This window comes from Diplotaxodon limnothrissa, linkage group LG23 (genome assembly GCF_057381915.1).
Source record: "Diplotaxodon limnothrissa isolate DT_005_m linkage group LG23, D_limnothrissa_male_GT1.1, whole genome shotgun sequence".
Taxonomy (NCBI): Eukaryota; Metazoa; Chordata; class Actinopteri; order Cichliformes; family Cichlidae; genus Diplotaxodon; species Diplotaxodon limnothrissa.
Window position 1 is genome coordinate 2,477,053 of NC_140617.1, and position 19,673 is coordinate 2,496,725.

General features: G+C 41.4%; 1 protein-coding gene across 1 annotated transcript in view; it reads right to left on the minus strand.

The window, feature by feature from the left end:
* Positions 1 to 13,467, minus strand: part of slc44a5b (solute carrier family 44 member 5b) — a 44,648-nt gene extending 31,181 nt beyond the window's left edge. The window contains exon 1 of the mRNA XM_085348852.1: positions 13,291 to 13,467. Coding sequence (XP_085204978.1) covers positions 13,291 to 13,327 — 37 coding nt within the window. The 5' untranslated portion in view covers positions 13,328 to 13,467. The remainder of the gene's footprint in view (positions 1 to 13,290) is intronic.
* Positions 13,468 to 19,673: the final 6,206 nt, after the last annotated feature.

Here is a 19,673-nt window from a genome sequence, read left to right on the forward strand (position 1 = left end):
AGTGAAAATACATTGATGGGGTTTTTTGCACTAATAAAGTTGTGGAGTTGTAAAGTATTTTGTCTCGTGTCAATTAAATCGGTAGTTATATCGTTATCGCAAATTTTCAAATGTATATCGTGATAAATATTTTTGGTCATATCGCCCTGCTCTATTCACTTGACAGCACAGCAGCTGATCAGGAGTTAAGTCTGTTGCTTCTAACATTTTGTTTGAGAAGTTATTTTTAAATGTAAATACAGGATTTCAGCAGTGCAGTGCAGCGGCTTGAAAAAGATGTCTTGTGTCAGTGAACTAATACGTAGTTAATTGGCCACATCCAAGTCATTATTCTATGCTTGTTCCCTCCCAGAAGAAACAGGAAAATGTGCATATGAGAACAGCTTTATTAGAAATGGAGCTGTATTGAAATGCAGTATATGTGAGGACAGAGAGGAGAAGGGAAGAGGCAAACGGAGAGGAAAAGAGCTGACGAGTTAATACACCCAGTCCTTTGCTTATTGGTTTATATTGATCATGAAATTGTCCACAGATGTCCCTTAAAATTATATTTTTAGCATAGATCTGGCTTGTGTGCTTTCACTAAACAATAAACATGTTGTTGGGTTCGGAGTTGGCAGTGGTAGTCTGTTCTGCTCTGCCGCCTTGGTGAGTTTGATCTAGCAGGTAGAAATCCAGTTTTCCACCTCCTGCAGTTTCTGGTTAGAGTAGCTGTAGAAACTGGCAGCAGATTTTTACAGCTACCTTCGGTGGCTGCGGTCCAACATCATGGAGCTGGAGGTTCCAAGGTTCCAACAAGAGAATCTCGTAAGAGGTAGCTTAATGATTTCCAGGGCTCCCACAACAGCGTCCTGGGGGGGCCTGCTGGGACTAGCTGGTTAATGTGCCGGAGTTTTCAAAACTACATCAAGGAAATTCTGCTCGCAGTCGTGGTGTGCAGGTGAATAAATGTAAAAGAAAATGTTCAAATTAGTCACCAGATAGACCTGGTTAGTCCGTTCAATTATACTCTGGGAAACAGAGTGGGACATAAACAATGTTATGGTGGCTTGGGGTCAATAAAAAAGTGTATCAGGCAAGTTGATTGACCATCCACTGGCACTGACCACCAACCAAAGTCACCCGTGATAGAAACTGAGTGAAATAAAACATCAGTTTCCTAAAAAGTGTTTTGTTTCTTTTTTTCCTGGAGTCACTATTTCATTGTAGCCTAAATAACAAGACTTGCATGAATTATTCAGGCTATGCAGCATCTTTTTGTAATATATATGTGTCATGGTCCTGGGCCATGTGGGCCCAGTATTCTTAGTTCTTTGTATTTTTGTATTTCGTTCCTTATTTAGGCCATGTCTTCTGAGTTGCCCTGTTGTGTTGTTCCCTAAGTGTTTTCCCTTCATGGCTCTCTCCCCCCTGTGTGCCCTCTATGTATTGATGAGCCCTCGTCTCCCTTTGTGGTTGTTTCATGTTTTCCCAGCCCGTTATGTCTGTGTTTTCCCCGTGCTCTCTCTCCTCCTGTCGGAACCTCTGTGCCTCTACATGTCATGTTCAGTTCACCCCGCCCTGTCTCGTTATGATTATTAGTGTCACCTGTGTTCCCCGTGTGTGCCCACTTTCCTCGTTTACCCTCTGTGTATTTCTGTCTGAGTCTCCCTCTGTTCGGCGTCGTGTTCTCCCTCATGTTGTGTGGATCTCCCTGTGTCTACCTTCGAGTATTAGTTTACGTTTTTCCGGTTTAGTTTTGCATGTCCTGTATTCTGTCCTGCCAGCATTAAAGCTGTGTTTCTTAAGTTCATCCCCGTGTTTGTGAATATTGCTATTGGGTCCTTCTCCTGCCTGCCACACAACGTATCATGACAATATGTTGATGACAAAAGAAACAATCATACAATAATCACAGGTGGAATATATGATATACCCACCACCCCTTCTTTCTGATACACATACAACAGGAGAAATCTTGGTAAAGTGAAAGAAAAGGTTTGTCTCAACTTGCGGGCTCGTTTCTGTTGTGCAATGAAAATAGTAGCGTGTAAAAGGCCAGTAAGAGTCCTCGTCACACTAGCTGTTCTACAAACCTAAACATGTAGGGAAAAGGATCTGCGTCCATCAACTGCTGAAACGTCTTTTATGAGAGAGCAAAAGTTGCTTGTATGCAGATATCCTGTTAATTTTATGATAATCGAAAGTGTTTAACTATTTTTTATGCATGTTCTCACACCTCCAAATGAATCCATAAATCCTATTGCTGTGGGAGACCAGCCAGGAATACAAGTGGAAATGTGGAGAGATGTTTCTGCCAAAGCCTTTGTCTGATCCTGATGTATAATTCTTCAGCCCATGAAGCCTTATTTTCTCAGAGCTTTCGATTACCACCATGATTGTTGGGCTGTGCATAAATCTTTCAGTCACAGAAGGACACGGTGGCATTATCTAACACTATGTCAATAGAGGAGACCAGCAGTTATGCAGCTAACAGCGACTCTAGCTGTCCCAGTGTAGCATGCCTGCCAGGCTTTTTCCGAACGTTTTTGACTACAGACCCCCCTTCAGTCTGACTACAGCCAGCAAACTCCACCAGACTCATCTCCTACACTGGCAGACTGCAGTGCAGGCTAAACAGCCGTTATCTAATGCAGAGTCTGCTGGTGGCCCAGCATCGCTGATGATTTTCAACACTTTCTCTTAACCCTTCGCTGAAATCTGATTTGAGGGTCGGAGAAAGGTACAACAGCCGGGTGGAAACACTCAGGCTCGTGTTGTGAGTCAGGAAAGCAGCTAAAGCTAAATTTAGCTCAGGCACATATTCCTTCTCCTCAGTGCTACTGTGTTAGAATGAAGAGGTGTGAGATTTTTTTTTAGTGTATCTAGATATTAGGTATTTATTTTAGATATGAGTGAACTGAATTGCTGAATATTTCTGCTATTGTAGAAATCGGGTTTTTAAGTGCGCCGTATTTTCCAAACAACACGGTAATAACGACGGCCCGCTAGCATGCGCTACCAAAAATAGTGCTTTGTTGTGTATCTGACGGACGAAAGCTAAACCAGTTCCACACCAGTGAAGCTGCAGCACTTTTACAAACCAGTTCTGGTTCATCTGTTTCATTTAACGATCCGCTTTCGCCCTTCTCGTTCTCCGTCGCCGCCATGCTTTTTCCGTCATGTGCATATGAAAACATGCGCGTTTTACCCATATTCTATCGCCATATTTCATTTTTTTATCGTTGCCCAACATTATACCTAGGGATGGGTATCGTTTAGGTTTTATCCGATACCAGTACCAAACCAGTTCTTTTGAAACGGTGCTGGTGCTCAAACGGTGCTCAAACCGGTGCTTAAAGAATGGAGAACACAAAATTGGTCCAAAAACCTCTCATGTTCAGCTGTTTTTTGTAAAAAGATAACAATGTTAGCCTTTTCTGCAGCTGTGGGGCATATATGGTATCTAGGGTTGCCAACTCCCTGAAAAATAAATAAGGGACACCTCGTGGCCAGGGCCGGGCGACCCAGTTGTCTTCACCCTTCCCAGTGTGGTGAATTTTCTAGCTCTTTTTTTGTGTGTGAAATTATTTTTTTAACCATTTGACTTGAATTTGATTTAAGTAGATGTGTATTCTTTGTGATATGAACACATGTGAAACAAATGATCATTTAGCCATTTATTTTTAGCTCAAAATGACAACATTAACACAATAAAACAGGTCTCCTTCTTAAACAGAAGCCTGTCATGCTTAACTTTTGAGAATATAAGTAAATCTTTAACTCTGTCCTGCTTAACTTAAAATAATAGAAAACAATAGAAAGAAAAACATTCTTGTAACAGTGCACATTTAGTGCATTTAGTACAATTGGCTTCAGCTGAGGTATTATTTCAGCTTTTCTAATGCTAATCAGCTGCTCCTGTTTGTAAACCCGCTTGTTCCCATGATTACGCATCTTAACTCATCATCATTATTCATCTATGTATTACTTTTATGTATTAGTCATCTATTTGTTGTAATCATCTATCCTTGCAGTTGTTTATTACACAAAATAAATTATATTATCACACTTCTGGCCACATAGCGCTGATATTCACTGCACATGCCCATATTAACTTTTTCCAGCCAGGTGTTTTCCTTTTCCCATTCTTCCCTTTCTCTGAGGGGAACAAACATTGCTGCTCTAATGCTGGGCTCACACTGTGCGGTTTTTGGCCGATTTTTGAGTGATCGGACCGATTTTGGCCTTCATCGTGCATCGTGTAGTATACGTGGGGTAACGAGAAGTGATTAACACCTCACGACCAGCTCCCGATCAATCAATCGCTCGTGAGGGTCTCACCACAGGCGCTCACACTGCTCACGCGCAAACACGTAAACGTTGGTGTAAAAGATGGAGCAGCGCGGCTGTGCAGCGTGTGATCTGGACACAAGTGATGGAGGCACAACTTGTAGAACTTTGGAAAGCTCATCCGAGCCTTTTCGATGTGGCATCACAAAATGATCACGACCACAACAACCGTGAAAATAGTTGGATTTACACTGCTGCTCAATCACAGCTGCCTGATAAATGTTTTTCATTAGCAATTTAGCAAAGTTGATGGTGGTGGTGTGTGTGTCTGTGTGAGTGTAAGACGGAGAGAGCGAGCGACAGATTTTCTGTTATAACCTTCATTTTATGGACGCACAGTGTGAGCACTCAGGTCAGGCATCAGAGCATCGGGCGATATAGTGTGAGACCTGCATCGTGACCTACCAACTTCTAACCCCTGCGAGTCAATCGTGCAGTTTGAGCAGGAGCTGAATAACGCGACTGAAAAAAATCGCACAGTGTCTGCCCAGCTTTAGGTGTACTGTCGTCCGAGACTTGCACCGCAGTGTCGGCGTTTGTTTCCCTGTTGGCCATGCTTCTTGTTGTGGTCATCTGTTGCCTTCCGGTATTTTCTCCGCAAGCGACCTTTCCTCGACCAATGAGATGAGCGGTAATCTGAATTGTCATACTCGAATTGTCATAAGTGTGCTGTCAGCTCATTGGTCACAAAGCAGGAGAGGGGCTGGGAATTATGTTTTCAAACAAAGCGTTAATTCCATTAAAAGTTATAGACTACTTTTGATTCTCACTGTATTACGGGACAAAGTGCGTCCCTTATTAGCTCAATACGGGACGTGTACTTTTGTTTCGAAATACGGGACGATTCCGTATTTTAAGGGACGGTTGGCAACCCTAATGGTATCACTCTTGGCTGGAAGCAGTGCTTAAACAATGGAAAAAACACAAACTTTGTCCTAAACCTCTCATGTTCAGCTGTTTTCCACTTTTTCTTTGGTCATTTTAGCCTTTTTGGCCAGGGTGAAGAGAGTATCTGCCATCAAACAAGAAGACAGCCGCATGTAGCTATGATGATGTTTGCTAGTTCACCTTACATGCATTCATGTAATAACGTGGTTAGCCTACTCAACGTAAATTACACACGAACAACATTAAGCTACTCACGCAGAGAAGAACGGCTGCTGCTGCATCATCATCCTCATCATTTCTGCTACACTGGCAGGGCTAGGGGCCAGGACTCTCCTCTTTGTGTTTTGGGGGGGATGTTGCATAACAGGCAACCCACCTGCAGTAGATGTGCTCGGTGTGAGGTCTCGCAGCAAGCTATCAAATACGGCGCATTTCTGGGCTTTTAAAAAAAACGCTATGCGTCGCCAGGTGTTTCATCGGATTTGAGGTGTTACCTCCTTTGACAGTATCACAGTATCAGCTTAAAGCACTTGTTGCTGCTGAGTTTGCATCTTTTGCTGTGAAGTACAGCCAGACTTTTGACCGCTTCGCCTTGGACATTTTTAATCTGTAGCTCTGCTCTAAAAGAACGTACGTACCTGGACCCGCCTACTATCCTCGGAAACGTAAAATGATTGGCTAGAAGTGTATCACAGCTCAGGAAAAAAAAGCACCGAAATAAAGCACCGAAATGTGCGCTGCTTTTCGGTCTGGTTACTACCGTTTACGTCAGAACCGGTGCCATCATGGCACCGGACACCGGTACCCATCCCTAATTCACCTACAAGTGAATGCTGCTCTCATTGGTTCTCTGTACTCGCATATACGTCTTCCTGAAAGGGTGTAGGCAGCAGCAGCCCTGCTGGATTTCGGGCGATCGTGGCTCAAGAGTTGGCAGTTCGTCTTGTAATTGAAAGGTCAGATTCTGAAGTGCAGGATGTGCTAACACTGACTACAGAAAATCAACTTCAAAGTGACAGTGCTGGAAGCAAACCAGATCTAACAACTGCCCTGGAGTGATAGGACTTCAGAGAAAAGTCAGAGAAGCAGTTCATTTCAGTGCATTTCAAAATTTAGGAGAATAACCTGCAGACTTACCTCCTTTGAGTCACTTGCTCAGAGATTACACGCACATTTATTGCGCTACATCATATATCGATTACCACACATAAAATGGGTGGAAATATTAACTGCGGAGTACAGCATAACACACCCTCCAGACTACAACTTGTTCACTTCCCTTAACCCGTTTCCACCCTTCCCCTTCCCAGGGTTACTCAGCTTGTAGCCATAAACACATCCAACATCAGCACAGGCAGACACAGGCACCAGTGTCCCCTGGCTCCACTGTCCAACACAGGCCTCTTTCATACAGTGGTCAGGCAAACAGCTCGAACACTGCAGGTGCTCTGCATGGGTTGGGTCAAAGGAGCCATTTGGAAAGGACTATTTTTTTTGTTGTTTTCACTCTCTGTATTCATCCACATTTCCAGGAGCCGGAGAGAGTGAAGTGCTGAGAGATTTCACTTCTGTCAGAGCTACGTTGGGTTAGAGTGTTAGATCCAGCAGTAGTTAAAAAGAAAAAGAGAAAACAGAAATTTTAAAAATTCAGCATAATGATGTTGCTCGGCAGGGGAGGCATAGTCTGTAAGTCTGAATGCTGTGTACAGTATATTCATTCATATTTGATCAAAGCACTGGCTTTTGCCAATCCATAGAGGAAAGCAACATCAGTAATATGGCTTTGGGATTTTGTGTTTTCCTGTAGTCTTTATTTAAAAAGCTACACATATTCAGGTTTCTTCTGCATGACACAGTAGCAACAGACCTACTTGGGTGGATTAACTATAAAAGGAGATACCAGGATTTTCTGTAAAGCACAGGTTTATTGTCAAGGTTTCATAGTTGAATCAGGAAATGCACACGTAGGATCACACAGGGTCACGAAGCCAAACGTTAACTTGCAAGTCTCCTACAGTTTCATGCCAAAAACACAATAATCTGTTCTGAAAGAATCAAACAGTTACATCAGAAGACTTAGTGTTGTTTGTTTTTTAAAAAAGGAAAGAAAAATGGACAAATCTCTACGTAGCATCATCTCACCCTTTTTCTCTGCCTTTCTTCTGCACAGAATCATATTTCTTCCTTTCTTGTACTTTCTCTCTTTGGAGTACAGTACAGCCTTTAAAGTGCTTTTCTCCTCATTGTAACAAGACAACAACATCTCAAGCTCTGGTTTAGGTTTATGTACTGGAGTCCCTTGGGATCCTCTTAAATCTTAGCAGATGGTCAAGAACTGCACTTGGAGTATCTGACTTGCTAGTCCTCTGGGTTAATTCCTACTAGTAAATGAAGAGCATTTACTGGGCACATAGTGGTAACTGACATCCTTTCAAGCAGTGAGAATAGTGGGACACGGGATGGGATTCAGCCCCCGAGAGGGGTGTCAGCATCTGAGTGTCAGATGCTGACAGCTTGGCCTGCTGCTCCAAGCAGAAAAGTAGCAGTATTGTATCTTTGTGACCTTGGTTACTTCGGCTGGAGGCTCCAGGCATGTCAGTGGCAGCCCTGGGTTTCTGTGACATGAGACTCGCAACTGCTACTGTAGATTAGTGACATGCTCAACTGGCTTAGGTCAGGATTTATAAAGACTTAAGAGTTAAGAGGATAGATCTCAATATCCAAATATGCAAGGCGAGAAAACACATATTTAGGGTGTCATACTCTACATACATAAAAAAAGGCCAAACTCCTGCAATTACCCACTCTTTCTTTCACAGTGCCTCTGTAGTGATGTATGAAAACAGCCTTAGCCTTTAAAGACAACGAAAACAGAACTGATCAGCTCTGATAATTAGTATATGTGGAAAAAGTTACCATATATAATCCTAATAATCATATAATCCTACCCTTTAGGCAGGCTTGTTTGCATGACTTAGGAAAATTAGATTTTAAGATTTCTGTAATCATTGAATGACTAATTGAGATGAGTTTTTTTTTTCCTGTTTATGCGCCTCATCTCATTTTACACATTAAAGTTTTATGTGAAGCATGATGCAATTGCGCTTTTAGGAGTAGCAGCACAGTAGGAAGGATGTAACACTGCTATTAAAAAATGTCATCATATGCACTCTTTTCTACTGCTATATTTTTTTAAATAAAAGGCTGGCAAACTGCTGAAGCTCGAAGGGACGAAATGCTTCGCAGAAATAAAATCCAGGTCTGTCAATTTAGTCTGTTGTTAAATGTCAAGCACCTGGCTTGTAGAACTGTAATAATTAGTCCATTAATATATTAGGTGATTAAAGCAAATTAATTGATATTAGTTTAATAACTTCAGTCACTTGTATGCAAACATTTAAAAACATTTGCTGACTTCACTGTCTCAAATGCATAACTTTCTGCTCATCTTCTCTGTTTTTAGGCATACTAATTGCAAAAGCTCTTCTCCAAGGGAGGCTGGGGACATTGAGAGAGAGTGGTCCATGGTCCACATGTCCATTGTCGACACTGCTGTAAGGAGCAGCAGCCACTAGGTGGTTGGCCCCTTAACCAAATGGTGGGCAGCAGAGGTGAAGGGAGCCATCAAGCTGAAGATGGAGTCCAAGTGAGCTGTGGTGGCTTGTGGCAGCTGACGGTTACCGACAAGCTAAGTGGAATTTGCATATAGAAGTAGCTGAAGAGAAAACTGGGATGTGGGAGTAGTTTGGTGAGGCCTTGGAGCAAGATTTTCGGTCATCCTAGAAGGAATTCTGGGAAACAATCAGGTAACTCAGGAAGGGCAAGAGGTCTAAGGAGCTTGGAAAGAAAAGCGTCTGGACTTCTTTAAGTTGCTTGAAGACATTTCACCTCTCATCCAAGAAGCTTCTTCAGTTCTAGGTTCAAATGGTGAAGAGTCCGAGATTTAAGCCTTGTGGGAGTGCCCCCCCCCCCCAAGATGGACAATGGACCCCCTAATGATCCTCTACCTAATCACACGAGCCAAGGTACGAAAACAGGTGTAGGTCACAATCTGTTCTTAACTTTTATGTATAGAATTTCTAGGTGGAGCCTATTGGCAAAAGGTTTCTGCATTAGCGGCCTCAGGATCACATTTCTTCTCTTTGCAGATGATGTCATTCTTCTGCCTTATCAGGCAGTGACTGCCAGAATAAATTAAGGTGGTTTGCAGCTGAGACTAAAGCAACTGCGATGAGAATCAGCATCTCCCACTTTAATACACTGATGCTCATTCAGAAAAGTGTGAAGTACTAACTCTAGTTACCGTCAGATGTATTCGTGCCACAGCTGCACTCCTGCAGGAACCATATGAGGTGGTTCGGTAAACTGACTAGGATGCCTTGTGGACACCTCCTAGGTAAGACATTTTAACCACGTGCAACTAGGCCCACACTGCAGAGATTATCCCTCTCAGCTGACCTTGGAAAGCCTCGATGAGCCAGAGGAGATGGCCCGGGATAGGGAGGTCTGAGCGACTGCTGCCCTGTGATCCAAATCTGGATCAATGGCAGAAAATGCATGGATTGTTTGAGTACAGGTAGCCATGCTGTCGGGCACACAAGTCTTCTCTAGTTCCACTGATCACCCAAGACTTAAAACAACTCAAGACTATGTGCCTGGCATGGGTCTTTGGGTTGTGTTTCATAAGTCACTTTCAGTGTCACTTATCCTTTTAGTCCTAAATAAACACTGACTATATTTGTTCTGCTAAGTGGAGATTTCAATTCTGCTCGTTTTGCCCACGAAAACCTCTCTGCTAAATGTCTTTTTCACAGACTCAAATGAACGGCCATCCAGTATTATGCAAAAGTGAATCTCAGAAAATATTTACTGACACACCCTATCATAAGTGTGAATAATATAGTTCAAATTTCAGGCACTGGCATGGCTATTGCTTAAGAAAATGCACACAAAAGCACATGCTCTTGTTAAAAATAATGAGAAGAAATGCCACAAATACTAACAAAATCCTCTGCAGGGTGAGCATTAGTCTTCATTTGAAACAGGTATTTGGAGTGAATAGTGTCACTTAAAAAGCCTTTAATAGCACTTAGTCTAGGGTGCAAAATGGGCCATTCAGCCGCAACATTCTCCAACTGCAATTTCACACGAAGATACTGTGAATGTTTCGATTATAAACCATTGCCCTCAGCTTCCTGTCAAGAGTCTGCATTGACTCAGTATAAAAATGCAGCGTTTAGGGAAGCTGCCCATGCGAGAAATTTGTTAATTAACAGTGTGCCCGACTCAACACTTTCTGTGGTGAATGGAACTCATATCTATACTGTTACTTACAAAGCTGTCACAGAATGATTATGAGCTACTCTCCTATTTTTCTGACTGACTGAACATTTCAGCAGTACAGTGAACACTTGCTACATAGTTAGAAATGTTATATAATAAACTGGCCTCAAGAGAACACTTGAATCTGACTATTAAGCAAATATAGGACAGTTGAATGTGAAGGATATTATGGCTCTATGCATTATGTTGCTCTTTTTCTTACAAATACAATCATTAATCAGCTTAACTTTATATTAGGGTAGGTAACAGTGTGACATTAGTAAAATAAACTGAAGTGCTCATCATTGAGTCATCATGAAGGTCTTCAGCCTTATCAGTCTTTTTGAACTTTTAGGGTTACTCACTATGTGCTGTGATCCACAAAACAGATGTTTTAGTGTGTGAAACTTTACTTTCCAGTGTAATTCAACAATATCATGATGTACAGTATTCTGGTATTAAATTTAAACAACCCAAAAACCTTTACATTGCTCCTTTGCCAAGCTAGCCGTTTGAATAAAAGCACCGGGGAGTCAACAACATAAAGTAGCTGACCTGAACACTGGGAGGCACAATAACTCCATGCTATTAAGGCTAAATTATATCCCCTAATTAATTGCTGCCTTCTAATTCATCAGTGCAATAGAATATAAGTGCAGGTACACTAAACGCCAACCGTATTCTGTACATTAATAATGTATACATTACAAGTTATACACGTGTTTGCTTCAGTTAGCCTGTTACTCGTGGCATTTTACACATGTCAGGTTTATGATGCGCTGCAAAGTACCAGCTTAAAATTGTGAACAGGACCTGACTGGAGTCTGACATTCCCAGTGGTGAGCTGTATGTCTGTGGAGAGCACTGAGAATCAACTACTGCTGACAGGCTGTAGTCTTGACTGGCAGAGTGCTGGAGTCATGAGGTCTGGGGGACAAACAGGGGCAGAATATAGGGAGGAAAAAATAGAAAAAAGAAAACACAGCAGCTATCCCCATTAGAAGCTGTCAGGAGCAGACCTGACAATGCCTGTGCTACTTTGAGTTATTTTGTGGGCATTGTGACTGTGTACAATTTGATCAACGATTCATGATAAAATGCACGTGTACTTGATAATAATGCAGAAGGCTGTGTGAAAACCGATAAGAATGACATATCATCTATCAAATTAAGTTCTGCATCATCCCAGCGGTTGAACCGAATAACTGAAACATATCTTTTGGTATACCTTTGATTCTTTCTCACATTTCTCACATAAAAGGGCCAAAGATTTGGCCTATCACTGTGGCAGATAGCTTTGTCTGGATTTCAGTGACACCGTAGCTTTGCTTTTCAGTAGCCCAATAGTACCAGCTGAAAAAAGGAGTAAATCTGTGAGAGGGGAAAAAAGGTCAATCATTCAATAGAGAGAAAAAATAGTATTAGCTAGGGAACTCTTTGTTTCATAAAAAATACTCTACTGTCTGTGTAGCATCTGGTGTTGATAAAGGATTATATTGTTTTGATGAACAACATGATTACTCAAGCGGGTTAATGGACAGTGGATCTGCACATGGATTATATATTCCATTATATGCCTGCAGGGGCAAAAACATGCAAGTGGGAGAGAAGAAATATCCTTTGTTACGGAAGAAGGACAACTTGCTGTTAACCTTTACTGTAAGACACATTATCTGGAATGCTAAATTAGGAAACAATGAAAAAACACTACACCTCAATTATTCCTGCACATTTTATTTTAAACCCCAAATGTTGTTGGACGTCAAATAGGCTAAACAGTTCTCAGGAGTGGACACTGGTGACCTACCTTGCTTAAGTCCCTGTAAATTACAGCAGGGAATATTAATCGAGATTAAAAGGATTACACAGAGTGAGCAGGGGACTAGTTAACTTCAAATGACGAATGCATTAGGTGACTGTCACACGAATGCACTGTCAGCTTTATAAAAAGCTTTAGAAGGAATTATCATCTGACTGTTCCAACTAAAATATCATTAAGTATTATGATAAAATGATTTTTATAACGACCCTGCCTCTAATTAGCTACTTAGTTGGTCTTTTATCATAAAACATGATCATCTTTTGGCTTTGGATTGGTGTAGGACAAAACAAAGCAATTTGATGACATCATCTGGAGCATCAGAAAAAAAACGACGGGCATTTTTTCCCCTCTAACTAAAAATTGATCAATTAATCGACAGAATTGTGTGCAGATTAATCGATAATGGTGGCTAACTGCAGCTCCCACTAAAACCCTAAAGCTGTCCCGTTGTCATGATGGTATACAGCAGTTATAGGGCATAAATACATCGGCGTTGACAACAAAGGCGACATAATAAGTGGAGCAGAAAGTGGAGATGGGACTATTCTCCTACCGTGGGCACTTTTACACCTGGTAAACAAAGCAAGGCAAAAGATCACAGCACTGCAGTTAATCAAAGCCAGACGCACGGATTCTTTTCGAAGCATATCCTGCAACGAAACTCGAAAACACGTCCTTCTACTTATTTGAGCCAACATCCGTTTGAAATGTTGTCACACCGTTACTGCGTATTTCACGCCAACCTTTAAATAGCCCTACAATAGTTAGCAGCTGATAGTGCAAGCTAGCTACCGTCCCTGAACGCACAGCAAAGGGTTAATAATAAAGACTCGGGCCAAAGAAGATATTGTTATATCCTGCTGTCATAACGTTACACGGTACAAAGGCAGAAGAAAATCTCCTACAACAAAGACAACCCGACTCACCATAGTAAGAGGTGGGGATGTCCGTTTTTCTAGCCATGGCACTTAGCAGGACAGATGCAGCACCGTCGTCTTGGTTTTGGAGACTGCATATGAGAGACGAGGTGAACCCCAGCTGTTTCAATGCCTCCCAGTAGTCCCGTCGTGAAATAAACACAGAGGTCTTGGGCTCTTGGTCGGAGGATGCTTCGGCCACGCAGCTGAGCGTCAGTCGTGTTTACAGCGCGACGTCATTAATTATTCCAAAACGGCCTTAAAGGGGACGCTGCGCACCCCGGGCCCCTGTCCCGCTTCCCTTTGTTACATTCAAAGCTCTCTCACACACGCAGGATATTGTGCAGTTTGGGCATCAGGCAGCAGCCGATTTAAGCAGCTGGTGAACTGCTAGGCTAGAGTTAGCACGCTAACTCCTGCAAAAGGAGTAGCCGCTACTTGTGTTAATTAATAATACAGTCATTTTTGCAGCTAGTATTTTTAGGCAGTGGCCACTCTGTCCGCACTGAGCCGTCCAGTGGAGAAACACTGACCTCAGCTGGGTTTTTCGTCACATTGCACATCTTCCTGAAGTCACCAAAAGTGACAGAAAACCTGCCAAAAAATCTGAGAGGTTCAGGTTTGCAAGGCATCGGTTTTTAAATCAGGTCTGACACTTGTTAAAAATCACCTAGTGTTCGACATTGGAATCACAGTCAGCCTTGAAAATAAATGATGCTGAGGAGGCCAGCTGCACAGAACAAGTACAATACCTTTGTGAGCGCACGGGCAGAGATAATAAACTGCAAAACGTGTTTGCATATTTTGAGAAATGTGGTGAAAGAAGGCCACTTCTCAGTCTTGCACTCATGGAAAAACATTGATTGTGGGTATTGTATGTCCACTCAGGATGTGGAGACTAACCAGGAAATCAATGAGCAGAAGAGTTGATTGGTCACCATACCTATTAAAGCTGCAACCTCAGAGATCAGCCCTGGATGTTACCTCCATTATAATGGAATATAATCACCTTTTAATGACAGTATATCTGAAATGTTAATACCTAATGAGAAACTGGACTGGGCATTTGTATTAAACTGACATCTAAAAAGTGATGTCTCTCTTAGAGCGCTGTGAATAAAAGTAATGAGAGCTCAGGCTGCCAAAGGCTGGTCATTAAGAAGGGATTGACTTCCTGGGGACAGATTGCATGTTGATGTGGCAGATTCACTGCCAGTAGCACACCAGGAGAATCAGAATCACATTATAGCCAAGTGCAATAAAGTAAATGTAGGACAATTTGTCTTTGTGACATTGGTGTAGGACAATAGTTTCTCAGCTTTTTATGGATGAGAACAGTTTAAATGAAACAACACAGAGATCCAACTGAGACCCTCAGGCGTGACTAATACAATTGATGTATATATATATATATATATAAGAACAATAACACGATTCGTACAGTAGGTAGACTGTGGCTCCCTGCTAACTGTATTATCCAGACTTTCCATTTGCATCCATCTCCTCCACTGTCATTCAGTGAAAGAGATGGATGCCACCAGCTTGCTTATTGCATAATCATGAGGGTACAGAACAGATGCAGTCACATTTTACGCTGTTTGCTATCTGTTTTTTCACACCTTATGAAAAACAGGTAATTTCTTTATCCACATCAGCTCTCCTCTTGCAGCTCGGAGAGTGAGTTTTTTTTAAACTTTTATAATCAGAGGCAGAAGGCGATGCTTTTAACACAATCACCCTTTGTCTTTTTCTTTCAGTGGTTACAATTGCTGCAGTTTCAATGAACTCCGCAGACACTTACAAATTGAAACCCTCCATGAGTTCATTCATAAAGGGTAATTTAGTGCCAATGTACAGACCGAGCATCGCCGTACTGATGAGCAAAACAAGTATAGAGTGCCGCAGGTCATTGGTATAGTGTTTTTTTTCAATCAGTTGGATAAACACAACAAATCTGAGAGACATACATTGCACAATGGGTAACAGGAAATTGCATCTGTGATTGGTGAGGATGCCGGCCGAGGAGTCAATGATCTTTGTGTAAGGGGAGACAATTTACAAAGAGAATGGACACTTTGTGTTTTCTGGGTTTCACAATGCCAGAGCTTGTATCCAGCTTTTGATACTCTCTCTTTTGTGTGATAAGTATAGGCTCCAGTGTTTGCCTGGGAGAGAGAGAGTGCAATAACATTTTAATTGCCACACCAACACCTGCACCATTCTTATCTTCAGGTGCATTACAGACTTATTTTGGTAATACAGCTAAACCGGTGCATTGGTTTTTCAAATCATTTATAAGGATACTACTGGGTATTTCACTTTCTTCACTATTATTCATCACTTTGCAATAATAAGGCAATAATTATAATGTTATATAAAGTATCTTTTTGTCTAGGCAGCTCTGCTGGAGAGAAAATAAAATGTCATTAAACCAGTGAATATACATGAAGATGCTCAGCTCTGATTCATTTACACTGTTGTCAAACTTTTCAGCGTTTTACTCTTTAACATAAACAACTTTGTTAACTGGGGAGGTAAGAGCACTGTCTCGACTTTCAGCTTTTTAGATGTCACCCATGTACTCTTCAAACTGGGGACAATATAACGAGTAATTGCTATTGGCACAGCAAACAGGTGCAAAGAGAGCAGATTATTTCCTTCATATTGTGTTTGGCTCAACACAGCCAGACAGCTGCCTGGCGCCTCACCGAATAGGAGGTCGGAGTTAATTAAAAAAGGTTTTGTTCCACAGACATTTGCCTTGCTTTGCTTGCCGTGTGCTCCCTGAGGCTGTGTTTTGAGATGCGTTTGAGACCTCGGGGACTCGTCTAATCAAAACACACAGACTGCTAGCCACCTAATCCTCTGGATTCGCGATAACAAGGTGCTGTATGAGACACTGCTCCTTGGTGTTGCAGATAATTTGGCGATTACAAATAGTCTACCGGTGGTGTAGGCTTCTATCATCTAGTGCCACAGCAAAAAAAGTCAATAACAAAACTCTTTACAAAACTAAGGTGTGGATGTTATACTGCATATCCATTGCAGGTAATCATTATTGCCTCAACCTGCAAGCTGTGGTTGTTTCTGTTATATAATTCATTTTAACTTTGGCACTGCTCTAAACTAAGCGTGGTAGGTCATACGATATCATAGGTTTTCATCGCTCACTGGCCAAGTCCACTATAATATAACTCACTTCTTTAAGCTGATCTTTTGTTAAACACAAATGTTCACACATGACAGTATCTTAACTTTGGAAATCTATGTAGGACTTAATTTAAATTATACTGACTGAAATCAACAAACATGACCTGACAGTGTTGTTCTCAGAGGCTTAGGTTAGTAAATGATTGCTTTGAACACTATATAACAAAGTAAATCAAGCCTTTTTACATGGGTTTTCAAAAACAGTTGTATCTGTCTAAGTTGTACAGTATTCGCTTATATTGAAATACCAATGTCTGTCAAAACTAAATATACTCTTATTGCTTCCATAGGAGTTAAGAGGATAAGTAGCAGCCTGGTGCTAATCAAATGCGTTTGGTTAACTGACCTCGAGCAAGTGTGAGCACATCTATAAATGTTTTGACAATATGTTGGTCTGGATCATTCAGACCACAATCTTCCTAGAAGTGGACGTTCCATCAGGTTCCCTTAGACACTACGAGCCTCTATTAGCATTTTAAGTGCTACAGTTCAACACTGTACAATTAGAGGAAGTCTGAACAAGAATTGCTCACTTGTAAGGTTTGCCAGGAGAAAACATAATCTCTTTACAACGAACACAACGGCAAAGATTTGTAAAGTTGGATGTAAATAGATCAGAGGACTTGCTTCTGAGACTGAAGTGGAGATGCTTGGCTATAATGCACAGCATTCAATTCAATTCAATTTTATTTATATAGCGCCAAATCACAACAAAAGTCGCCTCAAGGCGCTTCATAGATACAGAGAAAAACCCAACAATCATATGACCCCCTATGAGCAAGCACTTTGGCGACAGTGGGAAGGAAAAACTCCCTTTTAACAGGAAGAAACCTCCGGCAGAACCAGGCTCAGGGAGGGGCGGGGCCAACTGCTGCGACCGGTTGGGGTGAGAGAAGGAAGACAGGATAAAGACATGCTGTGGAAGAGAGACAGAGGTTAATAACAGATATGATTCAATGCAGAGAGGTCTGTTAACACATAGTGAGTGAGAAAGGTGACTGGAAAGGAAAAACTCAATGCATCATGGGAATCCCCGGCAGCCTACGTCTATTGCAGCATAACTAAGGGAGGATTCAGGGTCACCTGGTCCAGCCCTAACTATATGCTTTAGCAAAAAGGAAAGTTTGAAGCCTAATCTTAAAAGTAGAGATAGTGTCTGTCTCCTGAATCCAAACTGGAAGCTGGTTCCACAGAAGAGGGGCCTGAAAACTGAAGGCTCTGCCTCCCATTCTACTTTTAAATACTCTAGGAACAACAAGTAGGCCTGCAGTGTGAGAGCGAAGTGCTCTAATAGAGTGATATGGTACTACAAGGTCATTAAGATAAGATGGGGCCTGATTATTTAAGACCTTGTATGTGAGGAGCAGGATTTTGAATTCTGGATTTAACAGGAAGCCAAAACAGGAGAAATATGCTCTCTTTCTAGTCCCTGTCAGGACTCTTGCTGCAGCATTTTGGATCAGCTGAAGGCTTTTCAGGGAGTTTTTAGGACATCCTGATAATAATGAATTACAGTCGTCCAGCCTGGAAGTAATAAATGCATGAACTAGTTTTTCAGCGTCACTCTGAGACAGGATATTTCTAACTTTAGAGATGTTGCACAAATGGAAGAAAGCAGTCTTACATATTTGTTTAATATGTGCGTTGAAGGACATGTCCTGGTCAAAAATGACTCCAAGGTTCCTCACAGCGTTACTGGAGGCCAAGGTAATGCCATCCAGAGTAAGAATCTGCTTAGATACCATATTTCTAGGCTTTTCAGGGCCGAGTACAAATACCTCAGTTTGATCTGAATTAAGAAGCAGAAAGTTAGCGGCCATCCAGGTCTTTATGTCTTTAAGACATTCCTGCAGTTTAATCACAGCAAAACTAAAAACAGCACCTCAGCACAAAGGGCTCATATCTGCTGAATGTCAAACACAGAAGTGGAGGGGTAATGATTTGGGTTTGTTTTGCAGCCACGGGACTTGGTCTCTTTGAAATCATCGAGTCGACCGTAAAGTCCACTGTGTACCAAACTATTCTTGAGTCAAATGTGAGACCATCTGTCCAAGAGCTAAAGCTTGGACAGATGGTGTCCAAGCTTTAGTTTAAACTGAATCTGCTTTTTCAAATAGCTGCATCTATTCTTTGGATGTCTTGAAGCACTGACCCTTTTCCTTTCTGGTCTATGAGACCTTAATACCTAACACAAAGCAACCATGACTCTTTCAACATGGAGCTTATGTCGTTGCATGCGTCTTCTCTCACTGTTTCATTTTGAAGGTGTCAACAGACAAAATCTCAGTGAGTGTTTCACACAAAAATAAGTCAGGAAAAGTAACCATCTTTTTGTGAATCTTCTCACATTTGGTGTAAGTCATCTTGAGACCCTTTGGATTAATCTTGTCATCTTTTGCACGTTTGAAGCAGAATCTCAGCTCGGGAATAAATGAGCAACTGAGAGGTTATAGGAAACATTTTGATGTAAAATAAAACTGGAACATAAAATTATAATGTGGTTATGCAATATCACTCTGTCTTTTTAAATATTACTTGTTCTTGTGTCCTATGCTATCAAATTATGTGGTAACACATTGAACCATATGACACATTGCACTGTGATGTAATATATTGCATTATCTTGTGTCATCTTGTATCTTTTTATATTCTATATGAATCAACGCATCTCTCTTTCATGCAGAGAATGTCTGAGCTAATTAGTTCAACAAGGCAGTTTTGTAAATCCAGGCCAAAAACATAAAAGAGGACACATGCTGTTCCCATCGCTTTTAAGGAGGCTATTCGGATTTTTTTCTCTTTTTTTAAAGATCATCTTCTAATTGTTGTACTTTGTGTTGTTTTTTCACATACATTTCTTATATTTAAACTAGAGTTTATACTAGAAGAAGCCTATAAAAAGATGGCTCCTGACTTGATTCCAGCTTCTAGCACATAGGTGTCAAACTCTGGCCCGTGGGCCAAATTTGGCCCGCAGCCTAATTACATTTGGCCCGCGAAGCCATACCAAACTACTATTAGAGCTGGCCTACTGGTATTATACAGCTAATATATATATTGTTTAGTATTAAGCTTTGCTTGTTCTATATTCAGTTTTTCAGCAAAACGTGTTTGAGTCCATAAGAAAAGATTCATTCTTATATCTGGAGGAAGATTTTTTTTTCAATATTGAATTTTGGCCC